This window comes from Hemibagrus wyckioides, linkage group LG02, assembly GCF_019097595.1.
Source record: "Hemibagrus wyckioides isolate EC202008001 linkage group LG02, SWU_Hwy_1.0, whole genome shotgun sequence".
Lineage (NCBI taxonomy): Eukaryota > Metazoa > Chordata > Actinopteri > Siluriformes > Bagridae > Hemibagrus > Hemibagrus wyckioides.
This window is the reverse complement of record NC_080711.1, coordinates 18,334,526-18,360,374: the sequence shown is the minus strand read 5'-3', so window position 1 is coordinate 18,360,374 and position 25,849 is coordinate 18,334,526. Positions and strand designations below refer to the sequence as shown.

General features: G+C 39.0%; 1 protein-coding gene across 2 annotated transcripts in view; it reads left to right on the top strand.

The window, feature by feature from the left end:
- The window catches only part of cacng3b (calcium channel, voltage-dependent, gamma subunit 3b), a 42,338-nt gene extending 16,699 nt beyond the window's left edge, over positions 1 to 25,639 (top strand). For both annotated transcript variants that reach the window (XM_058405893.1, XM_058405883.1), the window contains 3 exons: positions 13,157 to 13,240; positions 18,422 to 18,562; positions 21,845 to 25,639. In XM_058405893.1, the coding sequence (XP_058261876.1) occupies positions 13,157 to 13,240; positions 18,422 to 18,562; positions 21,845 to 22,263 (644 nt within the window). In that variant the 3' untranslated portion in view covers positions 22,264 to 25,639. The remainder of the gene's footprint in view (positions 1 to 13,156; positions 13,241 to 18,421; positions 18,563 to 21,844) is intronic.
- The last annotated feature ends 210 nt before the right edge of the window (positions 25,640 to 25,849 follow it).

The window sequence follows — 25,849 nt, the reverse complement described above, 5'->3', positions numbered from 1 at the left end:
ACCTGTGAATATATTTCACATGTGCTGCATTGCTCATGATGTTTTATAGATGTGTCAGTATAGTGGGGCCATTTTACCATGTGTAATCACCTGACATGACCATAACAGATAGGTTGCATGCATCTAAAGTCTAAGCTAGAAAGAAATCAGCCCGTTCTTCACACCTTTCTGTGGAGTTTTCAGTGCGGTTTTCTGCCTGATTCCACAAAAGAGCAAAATAATCTCCCAGCAAATTCGAACAGCAAATAATCTGATATGGATGCCAAAAATGAAACATGTAATGATATCTTTATATAATTTCCATTATTTTTAATTGCACTTTTTTTGTTTACAAAAAAAGGAAAATGTAATATTAGAAAGAGAGCAGGAGATTTCTCCAGCAGGAGAATTGAGCTGGAACTATTGGAACGAGAGCCATACTAATAAAGTGAAACCTTTCACAGCTTTGGGAGTGATATGTTAGCTGTAAATGTAAGCTCCTGCAGCTCATTGTGTTAGACAGAAGCTTGTGCCATGTTTATAATGACGCTCCTCAGGAAGCTGATTTACCGTCCGGATAAAGCACAGCGATCGTCTTGCTAGTGTTTAATAAGCGATGTGTGGATTAATTTTGCAATGAGCAGTGGGGGAGATAAGCGCGCCCTGTGGAGATCGTTAAGCCCGTGCTTAATGAAAGCCGATGAGTCAACAAGCCATTAGAAGTGTTGTTCTCACTGCGTACTCCTCCACCTGCACTATTAGACGCACACTGCTTACTGATATTAACAGCCACGTAGCATCAGATAGAAGAAATATGAGCTGGGGTTGCACTAGGGGCAGGTAGTTTGCTCACAACGCTTTATATCTCCAGGGTTGAGGTATAAACCCCATTATGTCAGTGTTCTCTGATTACTTCCAGTATCTGAAATCAAAACAGTAGGTAGATTGGCTATGCTCGATTGTCCTTGAGTGTAAGCAGGAAAATAAGTGAATCCCATTCAGAATTATGTCCAGTTGGATCTTCTGCAACCCTTAAAAGAATAAACTGCTTACTGATGGTAAATAAATGAACTTCCACATACTGGTAATTACACTTCCTGTTAGCATGAAGCACCAGTTTGCTCATTCTTGAGACAAATAGGGACAAAATGGCTGTGCGGAACAGGAACTCGTTTAAGAACTGATGAGTCTCTTTCAAGGGAATATCTATCTGTGCAGCTTTGGAGCCAGAGTGGAAACATGCCTGTGGTAGCTGAGAGGATTTAGCTGCTTGATGAGCTAGTTACCTGTCTTACCTAACGTTAGCAAAGAACAGAATATGGTTTTTATGGTAACACACACTGTTGGAAATGGGGAAAGTGAGAGCTACAGTTCGCTGCCTATTCCATGTTTTGGTTGCCTGGAAATCCAATTAACTAGACATAAAACAACAACAAATAACATGATATGACTGTTGATGATGATGAGATAATAAAGCACATTAACAAGACCACATCTTTTGCTTTGTATGCACAGGGAAGCAGGTGGAGGGATTTGAAAATGACTAGCGCATGGCAACGCAGAGAATCAGGCGATTTAAACAAACGTACCAAATAAACAGTATAAAAAGCACATATGACCTAGTGATTTTTCCAACCCTGTTATGAAGGTCTGTCAGGTGAATGGATTAAATTTGCATATTCATGAATATTCATTTTTTTATGAACATCTATTGACCTCCTGGTAATTGTAAACGTAAGGCTTTTAATCAGCTCAATTTTACAAATGACTTAGAGGGGTGTCCAATCTTATCCAGAAAGGGCCGGTGTGGGTGCAGGTTTTCGTTCCAACCAAGCAAGAGCTACACCTGATTCCAACTGGCTAATCAACTGATCTTGGCTTTCAGTAGACTCAGATGTGGCTTCTGCTCAGTTGGAATGAAAACCTGCGCCCACACCGGCCCTTTGCGGATAAGATTGGACATCCCTGCCTTAGATACTGGTCAGACGGATATCCAAAATATGCCACAGACATGTACATACTGTTTTTTTTTAAGCATTAAGCATGAAAGTCTAACTAAAAAGTGCACTTCCTCCAGCTCAGTTTGTTCCATTTGTGGAAATTAGTGATAAATGCTTCACTTCATGTCTTGTCTGCTGGGTGACTTGTGCATGTGGGTGTTCGTCAGACATCTTTGTCTTGCCTACAGTTAGTTACTTTCCCTAGAAAGAGAACCAACATCTTGCTCACACTGCACTCTTTTTTTATATACCAGCTTCTGTTACTGCAGTATATTATTTGAAACCATAAAAGACAAACCTAAAGTGAAAAATAAAAGGTTTCGTGTGTATTTATAGTGTTTTAAAGGTAAAAATAAAGTGCAAAGCTTGAAGGTGTTGTAGTTTTAGTGCCCTGTTTCCTGGTTCTGTAGCCAAAAGCATCTGGTAATCATGTTATCCTGTAATAATAAGTATAATTTATTGTGCAGTAATGTTGAATGATTGACTCAGAAGGTGTTGATACATTTTCCATAATTCAGTTCCATTTTATTTGCACAACATTGGACACACACAATGTTTTAAAATTGTTCCAAAGCAGCTTCACAGAAATATATAAATTCAGGATATCTAAATTATACATTTGAATGAATTTAAATGAATCTCTAATGAGCAAGCCAGTGGCGAGAAGAAAAAAAAAACTCCCTAAGACGATATAAGGAAGAAAGCTTGAGATGCAAAAGAGAGCCCATCCTCATCTGGGTGACACGGGTGCAATAAGTGCGATTTTAAATAAGTTCCCTTCTATAACTGTGTACTATATGATCAAAAAGTGCAGTTTGCATATACAGGAGATTTATTCTAGGTATATCATGAAATCTTATTGAAGTTGAACTCTTCACTGATGGTGAAAAACAGTGTGCGGCAATTGCGATCCAAACTTGTCTGCATGGTTTCTAGCAGCTCTGACAATAGTTCTGGCTTGATATGTCAAGACCAGGTTGGGATTAAAAAAATAAATAAAAAATCAGACTAGGACTCTTACACTAGCCCAGTCACTCCAACACTTTAACACTGGCTGTAATATACACCTGTACATCTGTATATTTATGGAAATACAATGGAATTATCCACTAAAAAACTATAAACTTCAAAATAAGGGAATCAGTAAATTTTACCTAAACGCTAAAAAAAACAGTAGTTTGCTCAGACTTCTTCAAGCTGACAGGAAGGCTATGCTAACTCATATAACCACTCCCTGTATCAGTGATGAGCAGAAAAGCATTTCGGAATGCACAGTTTTACCCAGTTTGAAAAAAATTTTGTTCTAGGTATAGCTCTTTTAACAATGGGAGTCATTAAAAGCAGCTTTACAGGAGTTGGAATAAAAATTAGAAAAGTAAAAAAGTTTATATTTATCCCTAATAGGTAAACCAGAAGCATGAGGAGCAAATGAAAAACTCCCTGAGATGATATGAGGAAGAAACCAGACTCAAAATGAAACCCATCATCATCTAGGTGACAACGGAGAGTGTGATTATAAATCATTTCCTCTCTATAACTGTATAGAGTCAAGTGAAATGGTGTAACCAGGGGTTTTTGAGAAAGTATGAGCATTTCTGAATTCATTCATTCAGACCTAATATACACCAATCAGGCATAAGATTATGAGCACTGATAGGTGAAGTGAATAACACTGATTATCTCCTCATCATGGCACCTGTTAGTGGGTGGGATATATTAGAGGCAGCAAGTGAACATTTTGTCCTCAAAGTTGATGTGTTAGAAGCAGGAAAAATGGACAAGTGTAAGGATTTGAGTTTGACAAGGGCCAAATTGCGATGGCTAGACGACTGGATCAGAGCATCTCCAAAACTACAGCTCTAATGGGGTGTTCCCGGTCTGCAGTGGTCAGTATCTATCAAAAGTGGTCTAAGGAAGGAACAGTGGTGAACCAGCGACAGGGTGATGGCTGATGCACACGGGGAGTGAAGGCTGGCCCGTGTGATCCGATCCAACAGATGAGCTACTGTTGCTCAAACTGCTAAAGAAGTTAATGCTGGTTTTGATAGAAAGGTGTTAGAATACACATGACAGGCTAGGGCCGTTTTGGAAGCAAAAGGAGGACCAATACAATATTAGGCAGGTGGTCATTATGTTATGCCTGGTTGGTGTATAGTCTTTCACGCTTATTCTTGTGCTGTGAATACTGATAAAAAAAGTGATATCTCTGTTCCTCTTATGTGCATTACTAATAAAGGAACTTTTATTATACCTTTACATTAAATCTCACTTTTAGAACAAAAAATATGAACAAGAATGTTAACTATGCAGCAAGTTGCCGTTTTAGTTGCTAGATAAATATTAAATATTGTAGTTACACAAGCATGTTTGCAGATCAGTCTGACCTTCCATTTGAACTTAATTTCAAAATCTCTGTTATTTTGATGCATTTTGGACCATTTGCTTGCAAAGCTTTTTTATTATTTTGCCCTTTCTTTCGCTGCTTGACCTGTTGTTTTCTTTTTTGTCCATGCTTCATTGCATCTATATTCTGTTTCATGCTGCTTTTATTTACAGAAGCTGTGAGACAAGGTGAATGATGACCAATACCCTTGAAAGATAGCGGAGGATTTTAGCAACAGTTCTGTGGTCAGGAATGAGAGATGTCAGAAAAGAATGGCCAGACAGGTTCAAGCTAACAGGAAGTCCAGTGTAGCTAAAAAGCATCAGCACTGTTTGCATGAATGCACAACTTGTCGAACCTTGAGGTAGAACAGGAAAAAACCACACATCAGTGTCTACTTCCTGAACAAAAATCTGAGGAGTGGAGTGGAGTATCAGTTGGTCTGATGAATCTTGATTTCTGCTTCGATATGAAGAATCAAAATTTTATAGAAACAGCATGACTCCACGAGTTAGTGGTGGTGGTGTAACAGTGTGAGGAAGGATTTCTTCTCACACGATGACAATGTTTAGCATTGTTTGAATGCCACAACTTATCTCAGTATTGTTCCTGACAACATACAGCAAATTACGCTCACATAAATTTGGGATATGGCAGAACAGATGATTCACAGCATGCAGCTGATGAATCTGAAGCAATTGTGATGCAACATGATCAGATTGGGGAAATAATTAAGACTGATCTGTGAGAAAAGAGGGTCCTACCCAGTATTGTGCAGTCTTCCTATAGTGACCAGTGAGTGAGTGCAAAAATGAAGTATAATGTTTATCCTGGTGTTGGCTTTATCCAGTTTATCCTGGGAACACTGGGTGACATTTAGAGACACACACTGAATGGGAATGCATCAAAGGGGTCATTTAGTGTTGGGGAAACCAGAGAAATTAGAGAACATGGTAAAAACATGTAAAAAAAAAAAAAATCAGAAGATCCTAGAGCTGTGAGGCAGCACTGCTACCTGCTGTACAACCTTACTGAGAAAACATCTGAAATCGATCTAGTCTATATCCAAATCCAATAAACCATGCGAGTGGATTTAGTATTACTTGTCAGAACATTAGATGTATTAGCAATGCCTTATATTTTGTAGGTTTTTATTAAAAAACAAAAAACACTGAACACAAAGGTCTTTCTTTTCAGGAGTACAGCTATGTTCAGGAAGCAGGGAAAATTCACTGACATCATTGCAGTATAAATAACATTGTTACACATGAAGGGTAAACCCCTTTAAGCCAATACTGAATGTGAAAGCAAATTAAGGCAAGCGGGTCTTACTGTGAAGTGTGACTAACAGTGTGTGTCAGAAAGAGCGAGAGAGAGAGAGAGAGAGAGAGAGAGAGAGATGCTGTGTCTAAAATTACTCCCTGTTCACTATATAGTGCACTATTCTCATGCTCTTTCGGCGAATACCCATAACGCACTGTTCTGTTTATTAGTTTGATTGGTGTACATCGTTATAAAGGAAGACAGCATGCTAAAATGAAAACGGCACTTCAGATTTCTTCAGAAGTCATTTCCATACTGAATGTTGAGTTCATCGTTAGATTTTTTATTGTCTCTTAATTTGATTCAGCTCAAATAATTGTGTGGATAACGAGTTTTCTAGCATGGTGTTGATGCCATGTCGCAGAGTGATGTGTGTGTGTGTAATGTGCATGAAATCAGTTACTTCAAGCATCACTTTGGTTTCCTTTTATAGTGGTCTGTTGCATGTAGTGCCTGCTAGAGTGGCTATCAGGGCATGAGAGGCGAGCATCAGGACTGGGATCCTGCTAGACTGGAATAAAAACCTGTAACTAATGGTCAGGGTCATGGTGGGAGAACCAACTATAGAAGCCTTTGTCACATTTACATTACAGAATGGTAAATTTTTTTCATCGCATATCCCAACTTTCGTGGGTTGGGGTTAGAGCACAGGGTCAGCCATGATACAGCGCCCCTGGAGCAGTGAGGGCCAAGGGCCTTGCTCAAAGGCCTAGCAGCTTGGGTGGTGCGATTCTCAACCCAGAGCTTTAACCACTTGAGCCAACACTGACCCCCAAAACTAAACATATAAGAAAAGCACAGACCATGACTAATTCACAGACATTGGTATTTCTAGATCTGGGTTTTTCAAATTATCTGTGGGCATAAAAGGATATAGATACTGATATATTACATTGCAGTGATATTACTGTATATTAGTATATATTATGTACTGTGATCATTTATCCACACATCCATCCATTCTCGACCCTGCTTATCGTATTGCATCATGAAGCCCCTGGAGCCTATCCCAGGAGTCACAGGGCACAAGGCAGGGTACACCCTGGACAGGATGCCAGTCTATCACAGGCACAATCGCACACCAGACAAATGCCACACAGCCTACAATGATGTCTGATGATACCTGGAAGAACCCCCAAAGCTCAGGGAGAACATGCATACTCCACACAGGAAGTCGAACCCCCAACCCTAGAGGTGTGAGGCAGACCTCTAACCACCAAGCCTACCCCCCTCCCCCTTCCTCTGTTGTAATAAAAGCCAGTGAAATTGTAAGACTTATGTTACAAATATACAGGTCCAATTTGATTAATGGAAAAAGTCATTTATACTGGACGTCCTTTATATTGGATTTGAATCCCAGTTGAACATAAACTGCACCACATAGGGTTAGGAAACCTTTATTTCAGAGATCCTATATAGCGCATTTCTACAGTACCACTGTGTGAGGCCGTAAACAGAAACCGTGACATAATGACAACCACCATATATTCTATATATATATCATCACACCAGAATATTACTGCATCTTTTCACCCGTACTGAAAAAGGCCCGACTGGTGAGCCGGTCATTTTACTGCTTCATTCTGTATTTTTATTATTCTATTCTGCTCTCATTGAAATGATCCAAAAGCTCCAGATATTATATATATACTGTATAAATATATATATATATATATGTATATATACGTATATATATATATATATATATATATATATATATATATATATATATATACACTATATTGCCAAAAGTATTCGCTCACCCATCCAAATAATCAGAATCAGGTGTTCCAATCACTTCCATGGCCACAGGTGTATAAAATCAAGTACCTAAGCAGGCAGACTGTTTTTACAAACATTTGTGAAAGAATGGGTCGCTCTCAGGAGCTCAGTGAATTCCAGCGTGGAACTGTGATAGGATGCCACCTGTGCAACAAATCCAGTCGTGAAATTTCCTCGCTCCTAAATATTCCACAGTCAACTGTCAGCTGTATTATAAGAACGTGGAAGTGTTTGGGAACGACAGCAACTCAGCCACGAAGTGGTAGGCCACGTAAACTGACGGAGCGGGGTCAGCGGATGCTGAGGCGCATAGTGCGAAGAGGTCACCGACTTTCTGCAGAGTCAATCGCTACAGACCTCCAAACTTCATGTGGCCTTCAGATTAGCTCAAGAACAGTGCGCAGAGAGCTTCATGGAATGGGTTTCCATGGCCGAGCAGCTGCATCCAAGCCATACATCACCAAGTGCAATGCAAAGCGTCGGATGCAGTGGTGTAAAGCACGCCGCCACTGGACTCTAGAGCAGTGGAGACTCCTCTGGAGTGACGAATCGCGCTTCTCCATCTGGCAATCTGATGGACGAGTCTGGGTTTGGCGGTTGCCAGGAGAACGGTACTTGTCTGACTGCATTGTGCCAAGTGTAAAGTTTGGTGGAGGGGGGATTATGGTGTGGGGTTGTTTTTCAGGAGCTGGGCTGGGCCCCTTAGTTCCAGTGAAAGGAACTCTGAATGCTTCAGCATACCAAGACATTTTGGACAATTCCATGCTCCCAACTTTGTGGGAACAGTTTGGAGCTGGCCCCTTCCTCTTCCAACATGACTGTGCACCAGTGCACAAAGCAAGGTCCATAAAGACATGGATGACAGAGTCTGGTGTGGATGAACTTGACTGGCCTGCACAGAGTCCTGACCTCAACCCGATAGAACACCTTTGGGATGAATTAGAGCGGAGACTGAGAGCCAGGCCTTCTCGTCCAACATCAGTGTGTGACCTCACAAATGCGCTTCTGGAAGAATGGTCAAAAATTCCCATAAACACACTCCTAAACCTTGTGGACAGCCTTCCCAGAAGAGTTGAAGCTGTTATAGCTGCAAAGGGTGGACCGACGTCATATTGAACCCTATGGATTAGGAATGGGATGTCACTTAAGTTCATATGCAAGTCAAGGCAGGTGAGCGAATACTTTTGGCAATATAGTGTATATATACACACAACATTGAAACTTTTTAACATTTTGTTTCTTGCTTTTTTTTCATTAATAATTTGTTTTAGTGGTATGCAGCTTATACAGCAAAATGACTTAATTACACTATGCCAAAAGTTTTGGGACACCCCTCCAAATCGTTGAATTCAGGTGCTGTGTATTCAGGATTGGGCTCGGCCTGTTAGTTCCAGTGAAAGGAACTCTTAATGCTTCAGCATACCAAGACATTTTGGACAATTTCATGCTCCCAACTTTGTGGGAACAGTTTTGGGATGGCCCCTTTATGATTGCGCACCAGTGCACACAGCAAGGTCCATAAAGACATGGACTGACATGGAAGACAAAGTTGGGGGCATGAAATTGTCCAAAATGTCTTGGTATGCCGAAGCATTAAGAGTTCATTGCACTTGGTCGAAGGGGCCGAGCCCAACCCCTGAAAAACAACCCCTGAATTCAATGATTTGGAAGGATGTCCCAAAACTTTTGGCAATATAGTGTATTTTAAATAGTGAATATGTAAAGGATATGTTGCTTTTTAAAGGTTGTGAGAAAATGTTGTGAAGATTGGACATCTTATTATTCACACATTTTGGCCTGAATTCAGTCAATTTGTGGCAGTGTTTGCTCAATGGATTACTTAAAAGTCAGGAGGTCATTAAGGTGACCATGAAGGGCATGAGTGCAAATCCCAGCAGTGCTAAGCTTCAGCAAAGCCTTTAACCCTGAACTGCTTAGTAGTATAAAAGTGTATGTTGCTCTGGAAAAGAGTGCCTATCAAAATCCTATGAAAGTAAATGATAATCATAAAGACCTGAATGCTTGTCCTTGACCTGAATCACCCATAAAAGAGTGACTCCCTTCTATGTTTTTTTTCCTCCCCAGGTTTCTTCCTTCTTCCAGCTGCTTTGTGACTTTATATATATATATACTATATTGGCAAAAGTTTGGGGACATCTGTCTTTACATGCACATGAATTTAATATGGAGTTGGCTCACCCTTTGTAGCAATAAAAGCTTCAACTCTTCTGGGAAGGCTTTCCACAAGGTTTACGAGACTGTTAATGGGAATTTTTGACCCTTCCACTAGAAGCACATTTGTGAGGTCAGGCACTGATGCTGGACGAGAAGACTCGCAGTCTCCGCCCTAATTCATCCCAAAGCTGTTCTATCGGGCTGTGGTCAGGACTCAGACAAGGTTCTTTGTAAAATCTCTTTATAAATAAAATGAAATTGAATTTGAAAAATAGTCAGGTTATTTTGATTTTGTTTATTTCATTAGTCTTTTCTGACTCTTCAGTAGAGAGCATCAGTGGCTTCCTCGGTTACGCCTGCCTGTTGAATTATCCTTGTTTTTACTGTAAAGCAGGTAAAGATGAGGAGGAGATCATTTCAAAACATTACCCAGTGTTGAAATCAGAAGCTATTTTAATTTTCCTCATTTCCTCACAAATGCCCCAAGAATATGAGTTTCTTAGTAGTCTAGGTTCAAATGTCTTTCAATAAGCTGTGACCCTATAACAGGAGAGTCAGTACAGTGTTCACTCAACACTCGTCTTTTACACATTTGATTGTCAGAAGAAACAGTAACCAAACGGTCATTAAGTTCTCATGTAATAATCTATTTCCGTACCTTTATTGGGATGTCATTTTGAAATCAAATCAGTGCTTAGCAACTGTTGCTATCCTCCATTACCTCTGCCAGGTCCTCGGTGCCTTAGTCGTACGCCAGCAATTTCTCTGGACATATTCCAAACTTAAAGCTCTGGGCTGCACTAGACGAATCATTTGACAAACAAATATTAATAAGTAACAACCCATCTTAGCAGAATATCCTCCATATGTCTGTCTCGAACATAAGCAGCGCTTGCATCGCTAATCAACCAGGATGCAACACACATGCTACAGCCATTCAGTTGTGAAGTTAATTGGGTTCAAATGCTCAGAGATAATCTTTATTTAGTATTACACATTCTTATATGTAGTATTTATATAGACACTATATTTACATGCACATGAATTTAGTATGGAGTTGGCCCATTCTTTGCAGTTATAACAGCTTCAACTCTTCAGGAAGGTTTTCCACAAGGATTAGGAGTGTGTTTATGGGAATGTTTGACCATTCCTCTAGAAACACATTTGTGAGGTCAGGCACTGATGTTGGACATGAAGGCCTGGCTCACAGTCTCCGCTCTAATTCATCACAAAGGTGTTCTGTCAGGTTCAGGTCAGGACTCAGGCCAGTCAAGTTCCTCCACACCAAACTCGCTCATCAATGTCTTTATTTACCTAGCTTTGTGCACTGGTGTGCAGTCATGTTGGAACAGGAGTTGCCACCCCCAATTCGTCTGATCAACGAAAATGTGCAAAATGTCTTGGTATGCTGAAGCATTAAGAGTTCATTTCACTGGAGCTAAGGGGCCAGGCCCAAACCCTAAAAAACAACACCTGAATTTGATTTTTTGGAGGGGTGTCCCAAAACCTTTGGCAATATAGCGTATATATTTGGATAGAAACAGCTACACAAGCATCTTTTGTGCATCAGGAGCGTTACCCACTAGAAATCCAAGCCATAAAAAAAGTGACTTCATCCCAGTTATTCCATGTTAAATACAAAGACTATCACAAGCTCTTCTTTGTTTTTCTATCCATCCATTTTCTGTAGCACATCCTACACAGTCTATACCAGGGGACTCAGGGGACAGTCTGGACCAGGGAACCAACACATCACAAGGCAGAATCACACACAATACAGACACCAGTACATGACTGAGGGAGGAACCTACCCAGAGGAAAATAAAGGAATTATATGTAAACTCCATACACACAGAGGCAGGAATTAAACCCCAAACCTTGAAGGTCTAAGAGGGACGTACTAACCACTAAGCCACTGTTCCCCCAGCGGTTATTTTGTTTTACACCATCATGGTGCTTGTTGTCATAAGCTGCATAACAAATTGTGACTATTAAAAAGAGCAAAGCTTGTGCAGACTACATCTCTACATGATTACAGTTTTTCCACCATAAACAGTAGTAAATAAATAAATACATTTGTACAGTCCGCTGCCGTCGTCACAACACATCGCATCATGTTACTTGATACTGATGCTGGTTTTGTGGTATGTGCATGTGTGACAAGAACTTTGGCCATACACACTCTACACACACTCAGAAAGGATGTGTCTATCTCAATACACATCATGTTAAATAATATAAGAAACATGTTACAAGAAAAATGTAAATAATTCACAAATGTTGTGTTTAATGGAATGTGTAGCTGAAAAGAATTCTCAAGAATGTTTTATTGCTCACCTTGATAGATTACAAAAAAAGGAACGACTGTAGTTTTTAGTTTTTAGTGAGCAAATTATGTTATGAATTATTTTCTCTTTATTCTCAGGCGCTCAATACTCACAGATTTTCTCCAGTGTTCTGCTTCAACGTTAATGCTGTGTAGTTGTTACATGTATTTTGTTTTGTGTTGTATTGTGTTTATGCCTTTTTTATAAACTATATTGCCAAAAGCCAGGCCTTCTCGTCCAACAGCAGTGCCTGACCTCACAAATGTGTGTCTAGTGGAATGGTCAAAAAACCTTGTGGAAAGCCTTCTCAGAAGATTTGAAGCTGTTATAGCTGCAAAGGGCGGGCCAACTCCATATTAAATTCATGAGCATGTAAAGGCAGATGTCCCAAAACTTTTGGCAATATAGTAAATATTGAATGGTTTTAGTTTTGTTGATGCTTACATTCCATTGTTTTAACCAAGAGTTTTAAGCAGTAATCTGTCACTTCTGGTGGGAGCGGCATCTCTGGTCATTGGGTTTTGATTTAGTATTGTGGCTAAGCGCAATTTTTAAAGAAAAATGGTTGAAATCAGACTAAATTTTAGTTTCTAAAGGAATCATGTACCTGATATGTATCATTCTTTTATCTTATCAGGGTCTTGGAAGGTTTAAACATTTGCATTTTTTCTATTCTGCGTGGTCAATCGGATGATGGTGATGAATGAGTGTGTGATGATCAGTGGAAAGAGTGTTGCTGCTGTGTGACATGTTTATACTATTAGTACACACAGTGTACTAATTAGTAGACACAGTGCACTATCAGGGCCACTAAACCTCATTTTAGTGTGTGTGTGTGTATGTGTGTGTGTGTGTGTGTGGTGCGTGCTCTGCCTGAGGGCAGCCGTGTTATTTTTGTTCATTTGTCATCTTGAGCGTGCAGCCAAGCACAAACACACACACACACACAGACAGCACTCAGTGTGACCATCCATATTAATAACACAAAGGAAAACAAATGTTTGAAACTTAAAGATATAAAATATTTAATATTCACACTGGGTATCTGTCTCTCTGTCTCTTCACTTTGTATCTGACTCTCCTCTCTCTCTCTCTCTCTCTCTCACTCTCTCCACTTTTTCTGGCTTTCCTTCACATTGTACTGTCTCTATCTCTTTTTCAATCTCTCCCTTTGTGTTTCTCTGTAGGGACATTTCGTGGGGTGTGTAAGAAGATTGATCACTTTCCTGAAGATGCTGATTATAAACAGGACACAGCTGAGTATTTACTGCGTGAGTCTCTCTCTCTCTCTCTCTCTCTCACACACACACACACGCACACACACACACTCCAGCTGAATGTATCCACCCAGACAGTGCTTAGGTTCAGACAGACAGCTTTGGACGAGACACATTTTTCCGAGACATGTAACGTACAGAATTTCTAATGCTGTTCCCCAAAGCTAGTGACTGAAGAAAATATGCCTTTTTAATGCCTTCAAGTAACAAACCTAAGAGAGGTAGTGCGTTAGGCCAACAGCTAAAGGGAGGTGGTAGCTAGATGGTTAAGGCTCTGGGTTGTTGATCAGAAGATCGGGATTCAAGCCCCAGCACTGGCAAGCTGCCACTGTTGGGCCCCTGAGCAAGGCCCTCAACCCCCCCCCCCCTGTTCACAGTGCAGTAATGTATATGTGACCAATGAAGGCTACTTACTTAGCCAGAGGAACATGTTACATTAAGCACAATAATACAACTAATGTAGACAACGCACATGTGCTTTATTTATTATTACTCATTACACTCTACAACACAATACACAGTCAGTAGAGCTCATTCTTAGAAAGACTCATTCAGATTCATTGTCACAGAGAAGGTTACCGGAGGTCATTCTTCCCATTCCCATTGTACACATTGTACAACAGCTCACCTGTGTGTAGCATTCACATTGCACTATTAACATCATTGTTCTAAATTACAATATATTTAGAACTCTAGAACTCTATAAAAATATTTAGAATCATTAGATCTAATTATTCTAGACTCCCAAGGTTCTTCATATTCATTATCTACTGCCAGTTTGCACATGTGTACTGTGATGTAATACTGATGTAAATGTGGTAAAATCCACAACTGTTAAATATCTGCACTACTACATTTAATTTAACCTGTGTGTGTGTGTGTGTGTGTTGTATCTTGTTACTGACTGAGAAGACACAAGGATTTCCCAATTTTCCACTCATGGGTTCAATAAAGTATCTATCTATCTATCTATCTATCTATCTATCTATCTATCTATCTATCTATCTATCTATCTATCTATCTATCTATCTGAACATTATATAAAAAATAACATGTCTAAATCATCACACACTTTTGTGTTTTTGTTGATGCTGATTTGGTCTCTGACTAGCTGCAACACATCATTGGATATAAAAAGAGACAACGTTTCCCCAGAGCTTGTAACACAGTACAGATATAATTTATTTAGTATAGCCTAATACAGTACAGGTGACTGGGGATGGTGTGGTGATTAGTGGTTAGCATGTTTGTCTTGCACCTCTGGGTTTGTATTGATGTCCTCCTTGTGCGTCAGGGGTTTCCTCCAGATACTCCAGTTTCCTCCTCTAGTTCAAAGGCATGCACTGTAGGCTGATTGGCATCTCTAAATTGTCTATAGTGTGTGAGCGCATGTGGAACTTTGCCTTGTGATAGTTGGCAACCTGTCCTGGTTTGTGCCCTGAGTTCCCCTTGGGACAGGCTTCAGGCTGTCTGTAGGATAAGCAGTACAGAAAATGAATGGATGGATGATTCAACTGAAGAGTTTGTGTGTACTCCTTTAAAAGTTTTCTGCTTTGTCATATTGGAGATTTTGGCTCTTCAAGTGCCTTCTTCTGTGACAGCTATTAGTCAGGTAAGGGATTATTCGGAACAGCAGGCGAAGCATCAAAATAGCACATTGAAACGCCAGCACACAGTTGGTGTACAGGAATTATGACCTTACCGGAAGTTATTGAGGTGATGGTGATGTTAGAAGAAGAACTGAGGGCACAAAGCCTTTTATTATCACCACACATACATTACAGCACAGTGGAATTCTTATCCTCGCATATCCCAGCTGAGGAAGTTGGCGTCAGAGCGCAGGGGCAGGTATCATACAGTGCCCCAGTAATAGGGAGGGTTAAGAGGCTTGCTCATTTGCCCAACAGTGGAGCTTGGTGGTGCTGGGGCTTGAAACCCGATCCGCCACCACCACTGACCCCCATGTTATTGTTATAGAGAAGAAATAAATCCAGTATATTCCAAATAAAGCCAAATTTTTCCACAGGACTAAGGTTCAGTTATGTTGCAGGCCAATCAAAAGTGTTGCAGTGTTTCATCATGCTCACTGACCACAGTTGCACACAGATTTGCTCCTACACACCCTGCAGGTTTCATCCTGAATATGCAAATTTATTCTATGCTGTATTCAGGTTGAACATGAAGTAAAACCTCTGAGTCTGCAGTTTTATGCCAAGTTACATTCATCCAGCGTTGAGATGCAGTCTACTGAATTTTGTAGATGCAACAAATGAGGTATAAAATTTGTGGTGAAGGCTGTGGGGTTAGTAATCAGACAGCTGTGGGTTAAAATCCCAGCATCATCAAGCTGCCAGAGCTAAGCTTTGAGCAAAGACCTTAAATAACTCCTGTTGTTTTTAAAAGAAAAATTCATAATGAAATAACAGTGTGATCTAAATATGATGCAAAATCATAATAGATTTTAAAATATAAATTCCTTTATTATTATTATTATTATTATTATTATTATTATTATTATTATTGAAAGGGCTTCATTAAAGGCAGTATATATAATAATAATAATTATTAGTAGTAGTAGTAGTAGTAGTAGTAGTAGTAGTATTAGGCCCATAACTTTTAAATTAAAATAAATTACATTAAATTAACAAGGAAAAATATGTAATTTGTGTCACAAATACACACCATTGTTAGGTTTCCTAGAAAATCCCTAAAGAAGAAAAAAGTTAACCCCTTGAATGCCATTGTATTCCCACTACCTATATATCCACCTCATTACTGTCAGTGTAATTGCTGGATATATAAGAACAGTAAAATCTGTTTTAAACTGGAGTCATCCACATAGTAACGCTTAATAATAAATCATTTGAAGTTTTTATTTTAAGCTTTCATTGGTAAATGCTTTTAAAGTGACAAACCTGTTGTATCACTATTTTTTTTTAAATATCTGAAATATTATACTGACAGGTTTTGAATAAAATATTCTGCCAGACCTCGATGTGCGTGTTCCTCTTCCTCTGTAATTAAATGCTGTGACTGATCCATTCTTCAGAAACGAAAGGAGAAGTGGATGATGGACGAGTGTTTGTTCTTCCCCTGAGCGTTAATAGATGAATGAGTTCTGTCACTGCAGTTTGCCGACTCCTCCGAAGATGCTGATGAATGGATAGCTCATTGTGTGTGTGTGTGTGTGTGTATGTGTGTGTTAGTATCAGGTGTTGACTGCTAATGTGTTAGAAATGTAAACAACCACTGAAAAATATATTTTTGACCCTATAACTATAATATTTAATTATGTATGCTATTTCATGCATCATGGATCAATTTTTCGAGAGTATTATTGTTGTCCTGCTTATTTTCTGATTATTTATACTAGAATTTTTCAAAAGTCAGTACCAATTGCTATCTTGCTAGCTCATTTTTTAATCCTTTCCATCTTCTGCAATGATTTTATTTGTATTCTGTACATGAACTACATTCAATACTCCACAGTATTAGTGACCACACTACTCTCACCAAGTTGGTTCTCCTTCCATTTTGTTATACCTCATTCACCTTGGATGGTCTCCAGTGAGCTGAATGATTCCTTGTTGTGTGAATGGGACAACACCACTCATGTTCCCACCATTTTATCATCTTCCCTGTTGTTTTTCTCCCTTTAAGCATTTCACAATTCGATGGGTTCTGCTAATTAACTGGCTAACGGAGCTTGTGGCTAAGATGTGCTGCTAAGCGTCGTCAAGTTGATACTTACTCTACATACCACACACTGTTAACTGCTGAGACTGCTATTCTTAGCTGGGATTCCCGTTCTGTTTGGAGTGGGTTTTCCAACCACACTAATGACTCCTTTGCTTGTCAACAAAACTGTACTGTCATGTTTAATGGTGACAAAAGCTTGTTCACCCATATCTGTGTAGTCCTGTCAAGGACATATGCCTTCTGTTGACTTTTGCACCATGTCACTAGAGGTTTTCCTAGAAGAATCCTTCCACCCAGATGATCACTGCCCTGGTGAAGTGCTGCACTGATGTCTCCCTGGTGAAAGCTTTAAATCACATGTAGTATGCACTCTTCATGCTTTTATCGCCCTAAAGCAGTTGCTCCAGTAATGTTTTTGCTCCAATATATGTTTTGGTTCATTCCTAGGTTTCTGGTAAGCACTGAGCAATTTACCTGAAAGGTTTTGAGCTGGTCATCAAGACCATCGAATCTAATGTGGTCAAAGGTCATAGAGTGGAACCTATTTTACTCCTGAGAACAATCCTCAGTAAGCACTGACCACGTCAGTCTAGTCGTTATGAATGATACTAATATAGTGGGGGTTCAATATTGTGTTGTCCTAAAACCTTTCAGAGTCAGTGAGCCATCTATTTTGGACCGTCTCTTCGGTGGCTCAAAAGGTTTGGCGGTGTTGGGTAGAGAACTAGAGAAAAAGCAAACAATACAGTTCCAAACAAGGGGTTCTACAGGCAGTGCCCATTCCATTGCTGCATATTCAAGCATTTCAGCCATCAGGAATGCTCCAGGACCTTGGACTTGTGTTGGAGACTTAAGATGGCTGGCAAGACCTTGGTATCCACTGCTGCTTCATTAACAGTCAAGATGCTCTTGACAGAACTGGTGTCCCAGGCAAGATTTGGCAACCCAAAAGTCTGCAGGTCTGGCCCCTCTTATTGGGAATAATGTTCATCTTCCTAGGATCTTGACCTTTCATCAAGCCTCTATCGCTTCACACTGTTGGGGAGTGGGATCGTCTAGAGCAGTAGCTGATGTTAAGTAGCCATCCAGATTTGCTAGCAAGTTAGCTGACATAAGATGAACTCTTTTGGTGATGTGATCTGACCAACTCTTTGATGATTAATCAAATGAAGCTTTATTAATGCCCTTGTTAACCAGGGACACCCTTCAGTCAACAAACTCTATATGTGCGGGCCACTTTAATCAAGAGGACAAGAGGTCAGGATATGAACCTTTAAAATAGTCACAATAATTCAGAAAAACAGTCTAAACACAAAGGTAAGCTACAGGTTACAGGAAGTCAAGCTTCTTCAAGCCCCATCTAGAGTCGAGGATTCCACATATTAACATGTTCTATCATACTGTTTAATGCAGATTTAGATTAATTAACCCACAATCTCATTCTCTTTGTGTGTGTGTGTGTGTGTGTGTTCTCAGGTGCACTCCGAGCCTCCAGTGTGTTTCCAATCATGAGTGTGGGTTTGTTGTTTATGGGTGGATTGTGTGTAGCAGCAAGCGAGTTTTACAGGAGTAAACACAATGTTATCCTCAGTGCTGGAATCTTCTTTGTCTCTGCTGGTAACTCACACAAACAGACACACACACACACACACACAGACGAACTAATTCTGCTTTTGCATATTGTAAATCTTTCTGTCTATATCAGCATCCACATAGAAGCCGTAGACAGTGATACATTAGCCTCCTTTTGTCTGGTTCTAAAGGTTTGACATGATTTCCTGTTATTTGTTAGCAAATGTAAAACACTAATTAATATAAGAACTAAAGTCTGAATTGAAACACCGGTTGAATTCTGTTCTTTAGCTGTCTAAAAAATTACTTACTTTCTTCAGAATCCTTTTGTACACCTTCTTATTCTTTTCCCTTTCGAACCCTGCCATCTTTCTTTTTTATTTTTTCTATGTTCTCCTTCTTATTTATCCATCCCCTCATTCTCTCTCTCTCTCTCTCTCTTTCTCTCTCTCTCTCTGTCATTCTCTGTTGCACTCTCACTAACCTTCTATTTCTCCCACTTGCACTTCCTCACATTCCTCTTTTTCTCATTTTGTCTCTGTCATTCTCAAAATCTCAATTCCCTGTTCCTCAGTTCTTATCTTCATCTCTTTTTCTTGGTTCATGTCTAGATCTGGTGTCAAAATCAAACTGATGGGGATCCAGTCAGAAACAGACAGCTGAGACAGATAGCTGTTCACATCCAGTTTTTTTTTTTTATGTGGTTTAGCCTCCACTGACCACTTGTGACCAGATTTTAGAACTACTTTTGCTTAATGGAAGTATTTCAAAAACCAAAAGTCAGTCTAAATATATTTTTTACTTGATAGAGTCTAGACCATGGGCTTTAAACATAAGCCGTGAAGATTTATAAGCGATTGAAAATTTCAATTCTTAAGGCAAAAATTCGTAATGGAGGGCCTTTGTATGCCAATATTAATTACAGCAAACTTAAAAATAGCACTTGGTCCAGCACAGCATATTTTTTGCACGATTATCTAAAAGTACAGCTGCAGTGTATTTACTGTTAAGAGTTGCAGCAAATAACTGGAAAGACCCTGAAGCTTGTTTATATTTTGGATTGTGTGCCATCAGTAAATTGAATTGAAGTCATAAAATTATAATGTGTGTGATGTAAACTACTGTATATTATCATGATTTTTAATCGCCAAATCTATAGTTTTTAAATGCCAAATAATGCCAAGCTAGTGAAATAACCAGCTACTCATCTGTTTTAAATGCCAAATAATGCCAAGCTATAACCAGCCACTCATCTGCAATGGTTACAGTTCAGTGTAGTTTGTAATATTACACTATGTAACACGATTTTTGTTCCTGGGTAGTGAATGACATTTTCCAGTTACTCTTGATGGAAAGCGATAAAAAAAAAATAGCCTTTAAGCCCCTTGAAGTTTGGGTTTGGGCTTTTAAGAGAATGAAAACCTCAAAATTAGCCCATTTTACTAACAAAAACTGCCCAAAACTAACCCAAACTTTCATGGCTAAAATGGGATTTTTCTCTTTATTTGGGTTACAAAGAATGGGGAAATAACACTTATTTCCCAGGAACAAGAAATAAGTAAAAATTTGTTACATAGTGTAATATATGAAGTTAAGGTTCATACTTCAATCTGTAAAAAAAATAGTGGAAAATATGATTATAGAATAAATCATTTAATTCTGGATTTAACATTGACATAGACTGATATTTCATATTCTTTATGGTTAATGTATAGCCCAAATCCTACATTTTAGACAGTGCAAATGTTCCTTTCAACAAACTGGTGTCAAAAAATAAATAAATAATTTCAACACACTCCTTCACCTGCCTACTCTCTGCGGTGTCTCAGATGTGCTGGACTAACTCCTTACTATTTCCACATAACTCAACTCCAGTTAATTCATCAAGTACACAGATTGGTCATTAAAAGCTATACTCACACTGGCTATGGAAAGATTTTGAATTCATTCTGTTTAGATCCCTCAAAACAGATGCTAACCCCAGGTCCAAACAATGACCAGGTCCTCATTTTATTTCTCATCACTCATTTTCTTTTGTTTTTCATAAACTGATGACTAAATCCATTTACACTCTAGTTTTTTTTTTCTTGAATAAAATACACACAGCAGTGAGTTGAGCTTTCATGCTAAGTAAAAATAGTAAACAATATCCTGCAGTGTAGCAATATATTAAGAGGTAATTAGCCCTTTGTACATATATTAATGCAGTTTGTCATATACACTGATCAGTCATAACATTATGACCACCTGCCTAATATTGTGTTGGTTCCCCTTTTGCTGCCAAAGCAGCCCTGACCCATCCTGCACTGTGTATTCTGACACCTTTCTATCAGAACCAGCATTAACTTCTTCAGCAATTTGAGCAACAGTAGCTCGTCTGTTGGATCGGATCACACGGACCAGCCTTCGCTCCCCACGTGTATCAATGAGCCTTGGCCGCCCATGACCCTGTCGCCAGTTCACCACTGTTCCTTCCTTGGACCACTTTTGATAGATACTGACCACTGCAGACCGGGAACACCCCACAAGAGCTGCAGTTTTGGAGATGCTCTGATCCAGTGGTCTAGCCATCACAATTTGGCCCATGTCAAACTCGCTCAAATCCTTACACTTGCCCATTTTTCCTGCTTCTAACACATCAACTTTGAGGACAAAATGTTCACTTGCTGTCTAATATATCCCACCCACTAACAGGTGCCATGATGAGGAGATCATCAGTGTTATTAACTTTACCTCTCAGTGTTCAGAATGTTATGCCTGATCGGTGTATTACCACATACTCTGTGTTTGAAGGTTTGTAGACACCAAACCATCGCACCTATATGTCCATATGTGGCTGTTCCCTAAACTCTTCAACTGCCATGCATGTGCACAAACCACGATCAGGGTTCCAACATGACACTGCCTGTGTGCACAAAGCAAGCTCCATGAAGGCATGTTTTCCCCAAGTAAGTGAAGGAGACCTCGAGTGACCTTTACAGAGCCCTGACATCAACCCCACTGAACATATTTGTGTTGAATGAATTGGAACACCGACTATACACCGAGGTCTTCTCGTCTGAATTCAGCGGCTAACTTCACTTATGACTTTATGGCTGAATGAACACAAATCTCTGCAGCCACTTCACAAAATCTAGTGAATTCTATTACAGAAAAGAGGGGACCAAGCCACTTTTAATGCTCTGGTTTTGGATTGGAATGGGCAAGAAGTATACAAGTGTGATGGTCAGGTGTGTGCAAACTCTTGGTCTACAATATTTTCATTCTGTGTGTGAGTCTTTCTGTCTTTGTTTCTCTGTCTCTCTCTCTCGTTCTCTCTCTATGCAGGTCTTAGTAACATTATTGGAATAATTGTCTACATCTCGGCTAACTCAGGTGACCCGGGTCAGAGTGACTCGAAGAAGAGTTACTCGTACGGTTGGTCCTTTTATTTTGGTGCTCTTTCCTTCATCATGGCTGAGACAGTGGGCGTGCTCGCAGTGCACATGTTTATTGAAAAACATCGCAAGCAGCAGCGTGCCAAGACGCTCGTCAAAAAGTCCAGTCTCGGCTTTGGCCGCATCCCGACGTACCGTTACCGGTTCGGGCGCCGCTCCAGCGAAACACCATCACGTGATGTCCCCATGTTCACGCTCTCACGCGACTCGGACAAAACTGCCGCAGGGAAGCTGCTTGACTCAGACAGAGACTTCCTGCACAACTCTAATGCTAAGGATGCAGCCAATCGGAGAACAACACCGGTGTGACATGGGCGGATGGATGGAGGAAATAGGAAATAGAAAAGGACCCAGGAAGTAGCGTCAAGCCACACACAACTCTGCAGAAGGATAGAAAACAATGAGCAGGATCAAAGCACACAGGAAATGACATCAAAAACGACTTTACAAGCCTTTTCTCCTAGTATAAACCTTCTTCCTATAATAATAATATAAAACCCTAGCTAGTGATTGTTAGATCTTATCATTTCGTTGACTGTTTAAGGAACGGATATTCACAGAAACACAGAAAGTGACAATTTGGCCATGGTTCGAATTTGAATTTGAATGGATGATAATTATATAGTGGTTTATGTTGCTATCAAAGCTAGGTAGTGATTTTTGGTGCTTCCTTTTGTTTTCCGTCAAACTCATTAATTCATCTATGGAACAAGTGCACACTCGTCTCTAGGGGTTTTAAGGGTAAATCTCGGCATCCAAACAAACACAAATTGACAAAGACAAGCTGAGTGCCCATAGAGACCTTACGTAAACCTCTCTCTCTCTTTTTCTCTCTCTCTCTCCTCTCTCTCTCTCTCTATTTCTCTGACTCTCTCTCCTCTCTCAGTCTCTCTTCCACGTTCTCTCTCTTTCTCATTCTCTGTCTCTCTCTCTCTCTCTCTCTCTCTCTCTCATCTAATACAAACAGGGTTTTTAAAAAAAAAAGATAAAAAGAATGGTGTTATTAAATGTCATGTACAGTCCATTTCATGCACTAGTGTTATGTTTCTCCATTACATTCAGTACTATTCCAAATTATAATATAACAATTGTATATGTATTTATTTATTTATTCTATTGTACTGGAGAACAGATTAGCCAGTGTCTGCTGAGTGTAGGACTGAATATTTCATTTGTAGAGTTTAAAACGAAGTAGAATATATTAGACAACGTTCTCTCGGTATCCATAAAACTAAAGTTGAAAAATAAATCTCCAGATAAGAAAAGATGTTCAAACACTTTAATACAAAAGATTATAAACTCTACGCTAGATTCATGCAGTATTATCTACATACGCCTATATAAATGTGATGTAAATACTTCAATAGAATTATAATACAGTATTTTAGTGGTTATATTAACATCACACCTCCAAGGGCTTTTTGATTTAAAAATAAATAAATAAATAAATAAATAAATAAATAAACAAAAAAAATGTAATTAAAAATGACTTATGCTTACAAGGGCTTTGAAGAAGTTGAAATTCAGCATATAGAAATGCCTGAGGAAATATGAATCACATTCAAATATCAAATATGGCACATTTACATATCCGTGTATTAAAATGGCCAGAGGAAATACTGCTGTAAACATAGTAATGCAATTTACTGCCTTTTACTTTTATCTTTCTGGGGGAAAAAAGGTAAATACGAACTACAAAGCCATGCAGATATATAGTATATCTAATTATGTTAAAAAAAACGTCTTGTCATGTCTGAATCTTTCATGACTTATTTGTGGCTCTCCAATTAGAGGTAGTGTTATACTACACCGCTGGCCATTTGAACCAAAGCTGTGTATGAGGGAATATTGTTATTACCCATAATGCATTGCTAGCATACATCTAGCCCTACATTCACACTATCAACCATGCAAACTAATCAGTGTATTACACACACTACATGCTGCTTCATACTTCATACAAAGCTAGAAAACTAGCTACATACACTATTTTCTTCTTTGTAGACATTTAGGAGAAGTTCACTTTCAGAACAAAAATGTACAAATAATTTACCCACCCACTTGTCATCCGCGGAAGGTCACGCGGGATGTAGGCGGAGCTACAGACCCAGTGTTTACTAGTGTGGAGAAGGAGGAGCGCTCTGAAGTTGTTGTGTGTGGAATGACACAAAGTTATATGTACCTTTTTGTTAGTAAAGAACGTTTGACTTATTTGCACTTCCTTGGTTTTTGCAGGTTCTCCTTGTAAACAATGGGTCTGTAGTTTAGCCTATGTCACACGTGACCTTCCGACGTGATTACGTAGTATGTAGCATCGCGGATGCGCATCCCAAAGCTAGTGCTAGACAAGCTGTTGTGGTTAAAAAGTATAAATTTTTTGTATTTTTATAAGAAAATGACGATTGTTTCGCTAGAAAAGAGCCTTCTTCCTCGGCTGGGATCGTTTAGAGCCTTTTGAACAGCATTTAAACTGCATTTTGGAAGTTCAAACTCTCAGGCACCATAGAAGTCGACTGTATGGAGAAAAATCCTGGAATGTTTTCCTCAAAAAATCGAATTTCTTTACGACTGAAGATGACAAGGGGGTGAGGAAATTATCTGTATTTTTCTGTAATTTTTGTTCTGAAAGTGAACTTCTCCTTTAAGGAGAGGTCATATATAGCAGGATGACATCATGACTCTAAGATTTTTGTCCGTTTATATGCATAAGGTTCGGACCAATTCATTTCGGACCACACAAGCCATATAGGATGCAGAATCATTCAAGGATGATAATCATTCAGATTTTTCCCACTTCATCCATCTCAGCTAATTTGCATAGAATCATGAATCACTGAAATCTCCATGCGGCGCTCATGTTTAGAAAAGAAATGTCGCTTTGTCACTTTCTAGTGTGAATGCAGGGTAATGATTATTATTACGTGGCAAGATGTTTTGGAAATATTTGAACATTCAGATGAGTGAAATGAAACGTTTGCTATGAAATCTGTAATGTAGATCTGAAGGCCATATACTGTACGTTAAACAAACCTATAGGTGCCCTGAAAGTGCTATCTCAGCTAATGCTAATCTTTAATTAGCTAGCTACTACAGTATTGGAACATTAAAAGTGTTCTCTTTTTGTGTAGTAGTGTATGTGTACACTATCTAAATCCATAAATTCATTTTGTTTTATCTACAATTTTATCCCTGGGGTTCTGTTCAGTAATCTGATCATCCAAGTCAAGGTACACAACCCTGTTTCTAAAGCTCGCCATGATTATTTGGGTTATTGTTGTGCACCGATGATATTATTTTATTTGTGTTCTGAAAGTTGTGCTGTTCTATATGTAACCTAATGAGTGTGTAAGGAGTGTGTTTCAAATTCCTGTAGTGTGCACTTCTTAGAGAAAAAAAAAGCTATACACTTTAAAATTGTTATTTTCACCTGAACAAAGCAGGTTCAGACGTCTCTTTCTTCCTCATGTCTAAGCCAGTAACAGGACTGTTATTACTCATGTAAGCTCCGCCTCCATTCCCCTCGGTTCAACCAATCAGTGCCATGCATGCGACCCTTTCAATGATATTTCAGTTTCAGTTTAAACATTCTGTAGAGAAAGCACACCTTTGGAATACTGTAGTTGAAATCAAATTATTATAGCCAGAGATATTTAAAAAGTAGATAATAAAGTATATTTAAAAATTGCACTTTTATTATCTGTGCTTCTTTTAATCTTTTAAAAGACCATAAAGTCAAGATATGCTTGAATTTTTTATTGTTATTATTATTATTATTATTATTATTATTATTATTATTATTGTATTAAAGCTACAATTTTATTTTATTTTATTAAATTTTATTTTGTTTTATTTTATTTTATTTTTTAATTATTATTATTATTAGAGCTACAGAGAT